A 17205-nucleotide genomic window follows, 5' to 3' on the forward strand; every position below is an offset into this window, starting at 1 on the left:
AGCAGTGTAAAATATAAACACAGGTATACACGATATACATAATAAACACTCTATATATTAAAAACCAGGTATACAATATGTGTGTGTGTGTATATATATATATATATATATATATTATAAACACAGGTATACACTGTATACAATATAAACACAGATATACACTGTATACAATGTAAACACCATATACAATATAAACACACACATTCGGAATATCTTCTCACTTGACATATTGTTTATTCAGAAGTTCTGTTACACATTTCCATCCATAAACATAGTGTGTGATGGGCTGGGCCTCAGGCAGCTTGGGGACCCTTTGTATCAAACAGACATTTGGACATAAAACCAGATTATGGTGCTAGGGACATGCTGACACTATAACCACTACAGCCGACGTTCGTGGTTATGGTGCTTAGAATGTCCCATTACAATGGACGCAGCACTAAAAATGGCTTAATAAAGAACACTGAATAACGTTAGAACGACATTGGGTAAAACCAGCAGTAACATGGCTGAGCACGTCCCACTCTGTTAGTCTGGGTAATAAAATATCACATGCCTTTTATGTGTGATAGAACAGCCTGTACTGATCACTGATACTTTCTATTTCTTTAGGTTGAAAATTTCTTCTGTATGGGATCGCCCTTAGCGGTCTTCTTGGCATTACGTGGTATCCGGCCCGGAAACCGTGGCAGTCAAGATCATATTTTGCCCAAGGCTATTTGTAATCGTTTGTTTAATATTTTCCACCCGGCGGACCCAGTGGTAAGTGTTAACATTAAAAGTGAATGTGAATGTAGTCATTTCTGCTTCTTCTTCATCTGTGTCTTTTTCCAGTTGATTGATATATACGTCTTTTGTATATATAGTCTTGGCTCAAATGCTCGCCACATTAATATACGTCTATTAATGTAAAGTACTTATACGCAATCTGACTGAAGGTTTCTTCAGGTTTATTCTTAGAGTTACAGATACATAATAAAACAACAAAGGATGTTACATGATCATGGATGTTCAACAGCAGATGGTAATTGCTGGACTCCTGAAGGGAGAGTTACGTCGTTCCATAGCTGTACAGGAAGAAAAGCCGAGAGAGAGACCTTGTGTCCCTTTGTTAAGTTACTATATAGATGTGTCCATAATGACGTCAGACTATAACGCTAACCATATAAGGACAAGACCCCTAATTCACATTCCAGAGTTATCAGACAAAGAAAGCCTTGTGACTTATTGATACCATCTGTTACTTATGTCAATCCAGACATCCATACCTAATCAATAGAAACATAAAATATGCAATATTCTACAGTCTCCCCTAGGTTATACCTAGATCACGATGCTCCTATAGGCAGAGCACAGCATGGGAAGATATGGGCAGGAAGGTGGGTTTTGCATGACGTTTACAAGTTGAATATATTTGGCAATGCATCTCCCCCCCATGTAGGCAGCAATCTGCGTGGGACCTGCGCTAACTCAGCAGATAATGGTCCATACTGATGATACATATATACAACTGTCAGGTTATGTTTTTGGGGTGACATGTAAAATGATGTTTAGATTAATGATGAATGGTTTACGATGCTGTTTCTCTATATCTTATTTCATACACCCATATACTCTTACCGTCTCCTTGTGATCACAAAGCTCTTTCAGGAACAGGCTCCTGATGACAGGGCAGTCCTTTACCCTGTAATCTGTATATCACAATCAGAAGCATTGAAAGGTGAAATCATGTCCCCATTTTCACGCTCTGAGAGAACTGGGTTACTAAAAACAAATAAATAGGAACCCCCAGTACGCATGTTCGAGTTCACATGTTTTGACCTCAAATAGATCTATATTTCCTATAATATGCACAACTAAACTTAAAGCCGTTCTATTGGCTGTGATGTGAGAAGTACCCTGTGGCGAAACCAACCTCACCACTGGGCATTGGAGAAGCCTGTTTGCCCGCCTCCTGCCTGCTGACTATGGCCCCTGGGAGATTTGACCCTTTAAATACAGTATTTGGGCATATTGTATTTTATTATGATGCTGCTGGCCCTTTAAGAACCATCTGGGGACATACTGTGACTTTTGGGAACAATGCCCCTTTAAGACTATGGCCCTTGGAAGATATTGCCTGTTAAAGAATATTTTAGCAGATTGGATTTAAAAAGACTTGCTGCCCCTTTACATTGTATTGGAGCAGTTCTGCAGCTTTAAATTGGCACTTCAGATGCAGCCGAAGTAGTCGAAGTGGCCACCATTCGGCAAACGAACACGTGGCCGCGGCCATCTTTGTTCATTCGAACGAGGTCAGCGGTATGTGTAGCTAAATCCATGGAACTGAAATTGGCTACACATTTCAACGAACACCGCTGACCCTTACCTTCTCCTACACTCCGTTTTCAGCTGCAGAGACTAAGTCCCGTTCGGCAGTTTGAACTCTATACTGCTATACTAAGCTAAATGCACGAACGGCCCCGTTCATGCATTCAAATGGGACTTAGTCATTTTTTCAGTGTGAAATTGACCGACCGCACAGCCCTAATCTATGGAACTGTTTTGGGCAGGAAAATGTGGCTGCGGTCGGTCACAAAGGACTTCCAGCTAACTTTTGAACTAATGGAAGGATTTGCATGATTTTTGAGTATGTTTATATTTCAAGTACGCTGATTTATGAAGATTGGATGTATATTTTTAAAGTTACATATATAAAAACTGTATTTTTCCTGCTTGTGACAATTATGTTAACCCATTGTGTACCATAATAAGATCACAGGCAGAGGGGAGGATTTTGTGTGTAATTGCTGGGAGTGTTTTCTGTAATGTACGTGTGTGATTGGTTGCTCTGTAAAACCCTGTGGGCAGTACTAAGTTTGTGGATTGGGAATAAAAGAGGCTGTATGTGCCAGTACAGTTAGTTCTGCTTTGACCTCAAAACGAAGTGTCGTCTCGTTATTGGGGGAATTGGATTGTATGCTGATTGCCAGGAGTGTAAGCTGATTGTATGCTTTTCCTGTTCAGCTGTTTACAGCATTCAAATGCTTGAGAGCATTCGTATGCTTCTTCGGTTCGGTGGTTGTGGTGTCTGCTGCAGTACTTGGAGTCCTCAGGAAGCGCTAGGAGCATCCTTCAACGGAGGTACCCAGTCGGAGTGCCAGGTGATCCGTTACATACCCTAACCCAGATACACGGTGATTGGGCAAACCATTTTTCGCCCGCTTACCTGAGTCCCTGCTGGGTGGCGCACTTCTGCAGAGATGTGGGAGCCAATCCAGTTGACTTTCGTTGCCTTTGAGTGAAGTGAGGGCATCACTTCTGCCAACCTAATGCTTCTTGGTGCCTTCTGCACATGGCAGCCATCACCCTGATTCGCCCAATCCAGTGTTTCACATATTGGGGAACGTGTGAGGAAAACACTGTAATCCGTCCAATCCAGTGCTTCACGTATTGGGGAACGTGTGAGGCAAACACTGTATTCCGTCCAATCCAATGCTTCACGTATTGGGGAGCGTGTGAGGCAAACACTGTGATCCGTCCAATCCAATGCTTCACGTATTGGGGAACGTGTGAGGATCTCCAACCAGAAACATTTTGGAGATCCTCATTGGACAGACATTTATAGTGAGTGAGACAGTGATTGACACCTGAGGGAGAGCTTTTAGTGTTTTTAGTAGAAAACATTGGTAATTATGGATTTATCGACTGCCATGTTTCCTGGCACGATGTGTACATGTTACTACATATTTATCACACATTAATGTTTTTATTATTATATTTGAGACGCTGTTCTGTGTTTTTATTCACAGGCCTATAGACTTGAGCCCTTAATCCTGAAGCACTACAGCAATATCTCACCCGTACAGATTCATTCATCGAACACCACCAACCCCACGTCATACAAGCATATGAAACTTTGCCTCATCAACCCTTCCAAAGAAACTACCTCAATTTCTGATACCGAAAGCATCCCGAGCCCAAGCACCTCACCAGTTCTGCCTCGACGACACTATGGAGAGTCTATCACCAACATAGGCAAAGCCAGCATATTGGGTAACGTTTCGCTTTGCTGGGGGGATTATAGGGAGCTAGCTGGCTGTCACTTTTTAATAGGGAAACATGAACTTTTAGAACAGTTATGCCACTTGATTGATTTTTTTTATTTTAATTAAAAAACATTTTTATTGGATCGAACATCTGTCATCATGCACTACATCATAACACCAAATGCATCAGATGCTCTCTGTGGTGGAGTGCTCGAAGTCCGTAATGTTTCTCTATGCAAAGCAATGGATTAGACGGAGATCATAGAGTTTGATCATCGTCCGTCTAAACGTGTAGACTGCAAGGGCGGCTAATGGGCTGTACAATCTCCTGTGGTCTGCAAAGAATAAGAGCTGGGTTATTCTGTACACCAATCAGTTTATAGATTAGCATAGTGTAATCTCACCAGATCCTGTCATCCACATTTTGTGATGCATACCACGCAGGATCGAAATGGCCACGGAACCATCATACTGGTTAGGGGCTGTCTCATTTCATCACCTACATTTCTAAGCTTAATCTTCACTACTGTGGAGCTCTGTGTTAAACTCTTACACACTGCACATTACTGTGAGTTTTATTGCTTTGGAGCTCTGTGATACCCTCATACACACTGCACATTACTGTGAGTTTTATTGCTTTGGAGCTCTGTGATACCCTCATACACACTGCACATTACTGTGAGTTTTATTGCCATGGAGCTCTGTGATACATTAATACACACTGCACATTATTGGGAGTTCATAGATGTGGAGCTCTGTGATATACTCATACACACTGCACATTACTGTGAGTTTTATTGCCATGGAGCTCTGTGATACATTAATACACACTGCACATTACTGTGAGTTTTATTGCCGTGGAGCTCTGTGATACATTAATACACACTGCACATTATTGGGAGTTCATAGATGTGGAGCTCTGTGATATACTCATACACACTGCACATTACTGTGAGTTTTATTGCCATGGAGCTCTGATACATTAATACACACTGCACATTATTGGGAGTTCATAGATGTGGAGCTCTGTGATATACTCATACACACTGCACATTACTGTGAGTTTTATTGCCGTGGAGCTCTGTGATACATTAATACACACTGCACATTATTGGGAGTTCATTGATGTGGAGCTCTGTGATATACCCATACACACTGCACATTACTGTGAGTTTTATTGCTGTGGAGCTCTGTGATACATTAATACACACTGCACATTACTGTGAGTGTTATTACTGTGGAGCTCTGTGATACATTTAAACACTAAATATATACAGTATGAGAGCTCCAAAGCTATCGGTATATCAAGGAAGACCGAAAACACTACCTCTATAAAATGATCAATGTGCCCCCCTCTGTGTAAAATAAAGGATGACTGGCCGATTCAGTGCATGAGCGGTAATCTCTGCGCTGCGTCTACGATTCCTCCATAGGAGAATCGTCGTATTCAATTATGGAATGTGACAGCGATGCGCATGTGTAGATAATATTCCCAGCGCTTGTACTCTGAAGGCTTGGTGGCGTGACTTGAATTGGAGCTTCCAAACCCTGTAATTAGTGAAATAAATGGTTTGGGGGGTATGACTGCGGGTAGTACTGCAGGCACTATAACAACTTCAATAGGAGCCCGGTCTTTAGAATTTTGTTACACTGAATGTTTTAACATTGAAAATCGCGTGCCATGGTGCTGCAGATTTAACCCATTGCAATGTTAGCAATTCTATGGCAGGTTAAACACATGCTTATTCCCCTGTGAGAACTTGTCCGTTTATGACTTGATGGCAAATGTAAGATCAGATCCTCAGGCGCGTTGTAATGAAATGTTCTAACCACAAGGGGCACTCAAGGTAACAGTATTTCGTTTTGTGTTTATCTCCTGTCTCTTGGTACAGGTGCTGCAAGCATTGGAAAAGGCATTGGGGGAATGTTGTTCTCACGATTTGCACGTTCTAGTGCAACGGCCGCACAAGGCTACGAAATCAAAGAGTCGGCAGAAGGCGAAGATAAGAAATCCGCCCCCATTCAGGGTACCCCGGGATCCCAAACTATTCCGCACAGCATCTCCGGCTGCCTGGATTCCACATGTTAGTGTTTGTGGTCGATTGGTTCTTATTGAATATGTATTATGTTTCCTTTATACCGAGTCACCGTATGTATCCTGGGTATTCTTTAATTACACTGAGCACAGGGCCGTCTACTATCCCAGAATGCTGTGCACATAGCGCTATATGCTGTGAGATTAGCCGTATCACAGAATGCTGTGCACATAGCGCTATATGCTGTGACATTAGCCGTATCCCAGAATGCTGTGCACATAGCACTATATGCTGTGACATTAGCCGTATCCCAGAATGCTGTGCACATAGTGCTATATGCTGTGAGATTAGTCGTATCCCAGAATGCTGTGCACATAGCGCTATATGCTGTGAGATTAGCCGTATCACAGAATGCTGTGCACATAGCGCTATATGCTGTGACATTAGCCGTATCCCAGAATGCTGTGCACATAGCACTATATGCTGTGACATTAGCCGTATCCCAGAATGCTGTGCACATAGCGCTATATGCTGTGAGATTAGTCGTATCCCAGAATGCTGTGCACATAGCGCTATATGCTGTGAGATTAGCCGTATCACAGAATGCTGTGCACATAGCGCTATATGCTGTGACATTAGCCGTATCCCAGAATGCTGTGCACATAGCACTATATGCTGTTACATTAGCCGTATCCCAGAATGCTGTGCACATAGTGCTATATGCTGTGAGATTAGCCGTATCCCAGAATGCTGTGCACATAGCACTATATGCTGTGACATTAGCCGTATCCCAGAATGCTGTGCACATAGCGCTATATGCTGTGAGATTAGCCGTATCCCAGAATGCTGTGCACATAGCGCTATATGCTGTGAGATTAGCCGTATCCCAGAATGCTGTGCACATAGCGCTATATGCTGTGACATTAGCCGTATCCCAGAATGCTGTGCACATAGCGCTCTATGCTGTGAGATTATTCGTATCCCAGAATGCAGTGCACATAGCGCTATATGCTGTGAGATTAGCCGTATCCCAGAATGCTGTGCACATAGCGCTATATGCTGTGAGATTAGCCGTATCCCAGAATGCTGTGCACATAGCGCTATATGCTGTGACATTAGCCGTATCCCAGAATGCTGTGCACATAGCGCTATATGCTGTGACATTAGCCATATCCCAGAATGCTGTGTACATAGCACTATATGCTGTGAGATTAGCCGTATCCCAGAATGCTGTGCACATAGCGCTATATGCTGTGAGATTAGCCGTATCCCAGAATGCTGTGCACATAGCGCTATATGCTGTGAGATTAGCCGTATCCCAGAATGCTGTGCACATAGCACTATATGCTGTGACATTATTCGTATCCCAGAATGCTGTGTACATAGCGCTATATGCTGTGAGATTAGCCGTATCACAGAATGCTGTGTACATAGCGCTATATGCTGTGAGATTAGCCGTATCCCAGAATGCTGTGCACATAGCACTATATGCTGTGACATTAGCCGTATCCCAGAATGCTGTGCACATAGTGCTATATGCTGTGAGATTAGTCGTATCCCAGAATGCTGTGCACATAGCGCTATATGCTGTGAGATTAGCCGTATCACAGAATGCTGTGCACATAGCGCTATATGCTGTGACATTAGCCGTATCCCAGAATGCTGTGCACATAGCACTATATGCTGTGACATTAGCCGTATCCCAGAATGCTGTGCACATAGCGCTATATGCTGTGAGATTAGTCGTATCCCAGAATGCTGTGCACATAGCGCTATATGCTGTGAGATTAGCCGTATCACAGAATGCTGTGCACATAGCGCTATATGCTGTGACATTAGCCGTATCCCAGAATGCTGTGCACATAGCACTATATGCTGTTACATTAGCCGTATCCCAGAATGCTGTGCACATAGTGCTATATGCTGTGAGATTAGCCGTATCCCAGAATGCTGTGCACATAGCACTATATGCTGTGACATTAGCCGTATCCCAGAATGCTGTGCACATAGCGCTATATGCTGTGAGATTAGCCGTATCCCAGAATGCTGTGCACATAGCGCTATATGCTGTGAGATTAGCCGTATCCCAGAATGCTGTGCACATAGCGCTATATGCTGTGACATTAGCCGTATCCCAGAATGCTGTGCACATAGCACTATATGCTGTGAGATTAGCCGTATCCCAGAATGCTGTGCACATAGCGCTCTATGCTGTGAGATTATTCGTATCCCAGAATGCAGTGCACATAGCGCTATATGCTGTGAGATTAGCCGTATCCCAGAATGCTGTGCACATAGCGCTATATGCTGTGAGATTAGCCGTATCCCAGAATGCTGTGCACATAGCGCTATATGCTGTGACATTAGCCGTATCCCAGAATGCTGTGCACATAGCGCTATATGCTGTGACATTAGCCATATCCCAGAATGCTGTGTACATAGCACTATATGCTGTGAGATTAGCCGTATCCCAGAATGCTGTGCACATAGCGCTATATGCTGTGAGATTAGCCGTATCCCAGAATGCTGTGCACATAGCGCTATATGCTGTGAGATTAGCCGTATCCCAGAATGCTGTGCACATAGCACTATATGCTGTGACATTATTCGTATCCCAGAATGCTGTGCACATAGCACTATATGCTGTGACATTAGCCGTATCCCAGAATGCTGTGTACATAGCACTATATGCTGTGAGATTAGCCGTATCCCAGAATGCAGTGCACATAGCGCTATATACTGTGAGATTAGCCGTATCCCAGAATGCTGTGCACATAGCGCTATATGCTGTGAGATTAGCCGTATCCCAGAATGCTGTGCACATAGCGCTATATGCTGTGAGATTAGCCGTATCCCAGAATGCTGTGCACATAGCACTATATGCTGTGAGATTAGCCGTATCCCAGAATGCTGTGCACATAGCGCTATATGCTGTGAGATTAGTCGTATCCCAGAATGCTGTGCACATAGCGCTATATGCTGTGAGATTAGTCGTATCCCAGAATGCTGTGTACATAGCGCTATATGCTGTGAGATTAGTCGTATCCCAGAATGCTGTGCACATAGCGCTATATGCTGTGAGATTAGCCGTATCCCAGAATGCTGTGCACATAGCGCTCTATGCTGTGAGATTAGCCGTATCCCAGAATGCTGTGCACATAGCACTATATGCTGTGACATTAGCCGTATCCCAGAATGCTGTGCACATAGCACTATATGCTGTGACATTAGCCGTATCCCAGAATGCTGTGCACATAGCGCTATATGCTGTGAGATTAGCCGTATCCCAGAATGCAGTGCACATAGCGCTATATACTGTGAGATTAGCCGTATCCCAGAATGCTGTGCACATAGCGCTATATGCTGTGAGATTAGCCGTATCCCAGAATGCTGTGCACATAGCGCTATATGCTGTGAGATTAGCCGTATCCCAGAATGCTGTGCACATAGCACTATATGCTGTGAGATTAGCCGTATCCCAGAATGCTGTGCACATAGCGCTATATGCTGTGAGATTAGTCGTATCCCAGAATGCTGTGCACATAGCGCTATATGCTGTGAGATTAGCCGTATCCCAGAATGCTGTGCACATAGCGCTATATGCTGAGATTAGCCGTATTCCAGAATGCTGTGCACATAGTGCTATATGCTGTGAGATTAGCCGTATCCCAGAATGCTGTGCACATAGCGCTATATGCTGTGACATTAGCCGTATCCCAGAATGCTGTGCACATAGCGCTATATGCTGTGAGATTAGCCGTATCCCAGAATGCTGTGCACATAGCGCTCTATGCTGTGAGATTAGCCGTATCCCAGAATGCTGTGCACATAGCGCTATATGCTGTGAGATTAGTCGTATCCCAGAATGCTGTGCACATAGCGCTATATGCTGTGAGATTAGTCGTATCCCAGAATGCTGTGCACATAGCGCTATATGCTGTGAGATTAGCCGTATCCCAGAATGCTGTGCACATAGCGCTATATGCTGTGAGATTAGCCGTATCCCAGAATGCTGTGCACATAGCGCTATATGCTGTGAGATTAGCCGTATCCCAGAATGCTGTGCACATAGCGCTCTATTCTGTGAGATTAGCCGTATCCCAGAATGCTGTGCACATAGCGCTCTATGCTGTGAGATTAGCCGTATCCCAGAATGCTGTGCACATAGCGCTATATGCTGTGAGATTAGTCGTATCCCAGAATGCTGTGTACATAGCGCTATATGCTGTGAGATTAGCCGTATCCCAGAATGCTGTGCACATAGCGCTATATGCTGTGAGATTAGCCGTATCCCAGAATGCTGTGCACATAGCGCTATATGCTGTGACATTAGCCGTATCACAGAATGCTGTGCACATAGCGCTATATGCTGTGAGATTAGCCGTCTCCCAGAATGCTGTGCACATAGTGCTATATGCTGTGAGATTAGCCGTATCCCAGAATGCTGTGCACATAGCGCTATATGCTGTGAGATTAGCCGTATCCCAGAATGCTGTGCACATAGCGCTATATGCTGTGAGATTAGCCGTATCCCAGAATGCTGTGCACATAGCGCTATATGCTGTGAGATTAGTCGTATCCCAGAATGCTGTGTACATAGCGCTATATGCTGTGAGATTAGCCGTATCCCAGAATGCTGTGCACATAGTGCTATATGCTGTGAGATTAGCCGTATCCCAGAATGCTGTGCACATAGCGCTATATGCTGTGAGATTAGCCGTATCCCAGAATGCTGTGCACATAGCGCTATATGCTGTTAGATTAGCCGTATCCCAGAATGCTGTGCACATAGCGCTATATGCTGTGAGATTAGTCGTATCCCAGAATGCTGTGTACATAGCGCTATATGCTGTGAGATTAGCCGTATCACAGAATGCTGTGCACATAGCGCTATATGCTGTGAGATTAGCCGTATCCCAGAATGCTGTGCACATAGTGCTATATGCTGTGAGATTAGCCGTATCCCAGAATGCTGTGCACATAGCGCTATATGCTGTGAGATTAGCCGTATCCCAGAATGCTGTGCACATAGCGCTATATGCTGTGAGATTAGCCGTATCCCAGAATGCTGTGCACATAGCGCTATATGCTGTGAGATTAGTCGTATCCCAGAATGCTGTGTACATAGCGCTATATGCTGTGAGATTAGCCGTATCACAGAATGCTGTGTACATAGCGCTATATGCTGTGAGATTAGCCGTATCCCAGAATGCTGTGCACATAGCGCTATATGCTGTGACATTAGCCGTATCCCAGAATGCTGTGCACATAGTGCTATATGCTGTGAGATTAGCCGTATCACAGAATGCTGTGCACATAGCGCTATATGCTGTGAGATTAGTCGTATCCCAGAATGCTGTGCACATAGCACTATATGCTGTGAGATTAGTCGTATCCCAGAATGCTGTGTACATAGCGCTATATGCTGTGAGATTAGCCGTATCCCAGAATGCTGTGCACATAGCGCTATATGCTGTGAGATTAGCCGTATCCCAGAATGCTGTGCACATAGCGCTATATGCTGTGAGATTAGCCGTATCCCAGAATGCTGTGCACATAGCGCTATATGCTGTGAGATTAGCCGTATCCCAGAATGCTGTGCACATAGCGCTATATGCTGTGAGATTAGCCGTATCCCAGAATGCTGTGCACATAGCGCTATATGCTGTGAGATTAGCCGTATCCCAGAATGCTGTGCACATAGCGCTATATGCTGTGAGATTAGCCGTATCACAGAATGCTGTGCACATAGCGCTATATGCTGTGAGATTAGTCGTATCCCAGAATGCTGTGTACATAGCGCTATATGCTGTGAGATTAGCCGTATCCCAGAATGCTGTGCACATAGCACTATATGATGTGACATTAGCCGTATCCCAGAATGCTGTGCACATAGCGCTATATGCTGTGAGATTAGCCGTATCCCAGAATGCTGTGCACATAGCACTATATGCTGTGAGATTAGTCGTATCCCAGAATGCTGTGTACATAGCGCTATATGCTGTGAGATTAGCCGTATCCCAGAATGCTGTGCACATAGCGCTATATGCTGTGAGATTAGCCGTATCCCAGAATGCTGTGCACATAGCGCTATATGCTGTGAGATTAGCCGTATCCCAGAATGCTGTGCACATAGCGCTCTATGCTGTGAGATTAGCCGTATCCCAGAATGCTGTGCACATAGTGCTATATGCTGTGAGATTAGCCGTATCCCAGAATGCTGTGCACATAGCGCTATATGCTGTGAGATTAGCTGTATCCCAGAATGCTGTGCACATAGCGCTATATGCTGTGAGATTAGCCGTATCACAGAATGCTGTGCACATAGCGCTATATGCTGTGAGATTAGTCGTATCCCAGAATGCTGTGCACATAGCGCTATATGCTGTGAGATTAGTCGTATCCCAGAATGCTGTGCACATAGCGCTATATGCTGTGAGATTAGCCGTATCCCAGAATGCTGTGCACATAGCGCTATATGCTGTGAGATTAGCCGTATCCCAGAATGCTGTGCACATAGCGCTATATGCTGTGAGATTAGCCGTATCACAGAATGCTGTGCACATAGCGCTCTATGCTGTGAGATTATTCGTATCCCAGAATGCTGTGCACATAGCGCTATATGCTGTGACATTAGCCGTATCCCAGAATGCTGTGCACATAGCGCTATATGCTGTGAGATTAGCCGTATCCCAGAATGCTGTGCACATAGCGCTATATGCTGTGAGATTAGTCGTATCCCAGAATGCTGTGCACATAGCGCTATATGCTGTGAGATTAGCCGTATCCCAGAATGCTGTGCACATAGCGCTATATGCTGTGAGATTAGCCGTATCCCAGAATGCTGTGCACATAGCACTATATGCTGTGACATTAGCCGTATCCCAGAATGCTGTGCACATAGCGCTATATGCTGTGAGATTAGCCGTATCCCAGAATGCTGTGCACATAGCACTATATGCTGTGAGATTAACCGTATCCCAGAATGCTGTGCACATAGCGCTATATGCTGTGAGATTAGCCGTATCCCAGAATGCTGTGCACATAGCGCTATATGCTGTGAGATTAGTCGTATCCCAGAATGCTGTGCACATAGCGCTATATGCTGTGAGATTAGCCGTATCCCAGAATGCTGTGCACATAGCGCTATATGCTGTGAGATTAGTCGTATCCCAGAATGCTGTGTACATAGCGCTATATGCTGTGAGATTAGCCGTATCCCAGAATGCTGTGCACATAGTGCTATATGCTGTTAGATTAGCCGTATCCCAGAATGCTGTGCACATAGCGCTATATGCTGTGAGATTAGTCGTATCCCAGAATGCTGTGTACATAGCGCTATATGCTGTGAGATTAGCCGTATCCCAGAATGCTGTGCACATAGCGCTATATGCTGTGAGATTAGCCGTATCCCAGAATGCTGTGCACATAGCGCTATATGCTGTGAGATTAGCCGTATCCCAGAATGCTGTGCACATAGCGCTCTATGCTGTGAGATTAGCCGTATCCCAGAATGCTGTGCACATAGTGCTATATGCTGTGAGATTAGCCGTATCCCAGAATGCTGTGCACATAGCGCTATATGCTGTGAGATTAGCCGTATCCCAGAATGCTGTGCACATAGCGCTATATGCTGTGAGATTAGCTGTATCCCAGAATGCTGTGCACATAGCGCTATATGCTGTGAGATTAGCCGTATCACAGAATGCTGTGCACATAGCGCTATATGCTGTGAGATTAGTCGTATCCCAGAATGCTGTGCACATAGCGCTATATGCTGTGAGATTAGTCGTATCCCAGAATGCTGTGCACATAGCGCTATATGCTGTGAGATTAGCCGTATCCCAGAATGCTGTGCACATAGCGCTATATGCTGTGAGATTAGCCGTATCCCAGAATGCTGTGCACATAGCGCTATATGCTGTGAGATTAGCCGTATCCCAGAATGCTGTGCACATAGCGCTATATGCTGTGAGATTAGCCGTATCTCAGAATGCTGTGCACATAGCGCTATATGCTGTGAGATTAGCCGTATCCCAGAATGCTGTGCACATAGCGCTATATGCTGTGAGATTAGCCGTATCTCAGAATGCTGTGCACATAGCGCTATATGCTGTGAGATTAGCCGTATCCCAGAATGCTGTGCACATAGCACTATATGCTGTGAGATTAGCCGTATCCCAGAATGCTGTGCACATAGTGCTATATGTCCATTAGCATGCATGCACATCCTATGAATAAACTTGTTATTCACAATCACTAGCAATATGTTTTCACACCAGTCGTGAAGACGCTAACTGCATTCTGAAATACAACGTTCCATGTTTATTTTTATAGTATTGTATTTTGAACAATATTAGGTTCCTGGTTGTCCTTCCATTAATATTGAGGGAATAACTGCTCACAGTAATCCATTCTTGATGTAAAGTGTAGATCTTCGTTTAGGCAGATGTCACTAGCTCACATTAAAACCTCCACCATCACGGCTCGTTCACTGCAAATCCCATTGTTCTTTTCAGTGGGTTCCTGTATGGAAGGAAATGAGCTCGACATCTGGACTCAGACCAGTATCTGCTCATTAAGATCCTCTTCAGAAACCAGAGTCATTTGGCTGAAGGCATTTAGTAGAGCTAAGTGCTTTAACTGCAATGACTTGAGTGCTTAGTAAGGGGGGTAGAAAATAGCCAGCTTTTATCTCCAAATTGCTGAAGTTCCCACTCAGATATGTTCTGTATTTGTCACCAAACTGAGGGATACTGACCGTATAACCTGGCCTGCTGGCAATCATAGGACTATGTTAGTCTTAGCAGTTTTAGGTCCTATTTAATCTGTCAGCAGTTCCTGTATTTTGTTAATATGGAAACCCTATATTTTGCTTTGCAGTGGACCTGGAGGACAGGATTGACTTTGAATTGAGAGAAGGCCTCGTGGAGAGTAGATACTGGTCAGCAATGACGTCGCACACTGCCTACTGGTCCTCCATGGACGTAGCCCTCTTTCTTCTGACTTTTTTGTACAGAGAAAGCCAGGAAGAAGATGAAGAAAGCCCAGACACGGAGGCCCCTCATTGATGTGTGACCCTGTGGGTGAAGGCTTGGTGTCTGCTCCTGTCTGTGACACGCTGACATTTCAGGGTTTCGGTTTAAGTGCATGTTTGGATGTTTTTGTCCATAAAGGGCGGCACTTTTTTTTTGTTTTTGTTTTTTTTAACGTTACATAAAATTTTAGTTTTATTTACAGGTTTAATTTTATTTCTCAGTAAAATTTCCTTCAGTTCCATAGACATTACAAGGGAACTACTTGTGGGCAAAGTGAGTGCGCCTGGATGTATGTCTGTGCGTGTTTCCCAATCCCATAATGTCTGCTTAGGTTACGGTCACCCAATTCTGCAGTAACATGGACTGTTACTTTCCAATGCTCATTCAGAAAAAACTGGAGACATACAAATGTGAAAGAATAACCTTCTATCAGACCGTGACATTTTACATATATAATATAGAATATCTATCATATAGTATAGAACAATACAATGCCACTGTAATTGGATATAGAAGGAATATTGCACACTGGGGGTTTAATATAGACACACCAGGAAACGCTGTTAGTGAGGTCATATAGTAGGACTCCAGCAGGTAACGGAATTCTTCATTTCGATGGATTGCTTGTTTCAGTCTTGGCGTTTGGCGGAGTCTTTAATGACGAGTAGGAAGTCGCGTTTCTTTTGCGATTTTTGTGCATGATTGGAGAAATCATGTAAATGCACAAAAATTCGATATCTAATGGCATCGTCAGCAGTTTATTAGATTAAGAGAATTCTGAAACGATGCAGTGGTAGATTATTTGGTGGTGAAGCTGGTGACTCGGGGTGTAAATGCTTTCATTCGGAGATTAAGCACAGTAAAAACACTTTAAGGCAGGTGCGCTCCTTTCATAAACTAGCAAACAGTTTTCCGATGTTACTGATAGAATTGATCAATTAATCACACTGCCAGATTGTTGCTAAATGTATAGGCAAAACGTTAACAGGATGTATGCATCTCACAGGCGAAGAAGCCCGAGTTCTGCACATATACAGTTTGCTCTATACATTGAGCTCGGTCTATAGATCTTTCCCCAACCATTCCTCTCCTACTTCCACATGGGTATATTTCACTATTTACAGACCTAACACCACGGGGAAACGAAAGTAAAAACACTGCATCCTAAGCAGCATTAACGAATGCCTGGATCCATTTCTGTGTCTGATTAATATATGAAATATTTATAGCTTAATGTTACCTCTCATAGATCCATTCAATTTTCATTGGAAGAAGATGACTTACTTTGTACATATTTCTGTTGGCCTAAAAACCACTTTAATTTTCTACATTTTTCTGAGTTTATTTCCCAAAAAATACTTATCTTTGTATTAAAATGACACTAGCACTTTCTCCGTACTATTTTCATTACGAAAAATGAATTCTTTGTGGTTTCACATTAAAAGCGTTAAGATAATTTAAAGATTACAAAGCTGCAGGTTTTTGGAGGATGTTGAGACTGATAGTTTAAAATATTACACATGTTATTAATTATAAACATGTTTATCAAACGGGTTAAAAATACAGACTACTCGCCAGTATGAGAGGTCGGTCTGGGAGAATAAAGGATAATCACCAGGATTGAGAGCGATGTTTAGGTGATAGTCCGGTTAGGTTAAATATTATAGGGAAAATCCAATCTGGTTCGGCAACAGTAAATCAGTCCATAGGAATATCCAAGAGAAGGGCCACATCCAATCCTGTTTGGCAACAGTAAATCAGTCCATAGGAATATCCAAGAGAAGGGCCACATCCAATCCTGTTTGGCAACAGTAAATCAGTCCATAGGAATATCCAAGAGAAGGGCCACATCCAATCCTGTTTGGCAACAGTAAATCAGTCCATAGGAATATCCAAGAGAAGGGCCACATCCAATCCTGTTTGGCAACAGTAAATCAGTCCATAGGAATATCCAAGAGAAGGGCCACATCCAATCCTGTTTGGCAAAAGTAAATCAGTCCATAGGAATATCCAAGAGAAGGGCCACATCCAATCCTGTTTGGCAACAGTAAATCAGTCCATAGGAATATGAAAGAGAAGGGCAATATCCAATCCGGTTCGGCA

At 43.7% G+C, this 17205-nt stretch overlaps 1 protein-coding gene across 2 annotated transcripts in view; it reads left to right on the forward strand.

Moving 5' to 3' along the window:
* The window catches only part of DDHD1 (DDHD domain containing 1), a 111639-nt gene extending 95210 nt beyond the window's left edge, over nt 1-16429 (forward strand). Inside the window, exons 10-13 of one of the 2 annotated variants that reach the window (XM_063439401.1) lie at nt 613-762; nt 3792-4035; nt 5921-6112; nt 14948-16429. In XM_063439401.1, the coding sequence (XP_063295471.1) occupies nt 613-762; nt 3792-4035; nt 5921-6112; nt 14948-15135 (774 nt within the window). In that variant the 3' untranslated portion in view covers nt 15136-16429. The remainder of the gene's footprint in view (nt 1-612; nt 763-3791; nt 4036-5920; nt 6113-14947) is intronic. The other variant, XM_063439402.1, reaches the window with a different exon arrangement.
* Nucleotides 16430-17205: the final 776 nt, after the last annotated feature.

The sequence above is a fragment of the Pelobates fuscus genome, chromosome 13 (genome assembly GCF_036172605.1).
Source record: "Pelobates fuscus isolate aPelFus1 chromosome 13, aPelFus1.pri, whole genome shotgun sequence".
Classification (NCBI taxonomy): domain Eukaryota; kingdom Metazoa; phylum Chordata; class Amphibia; order Anura; family Pelobatidae; genus Pelobates; species Pelobates fuscus.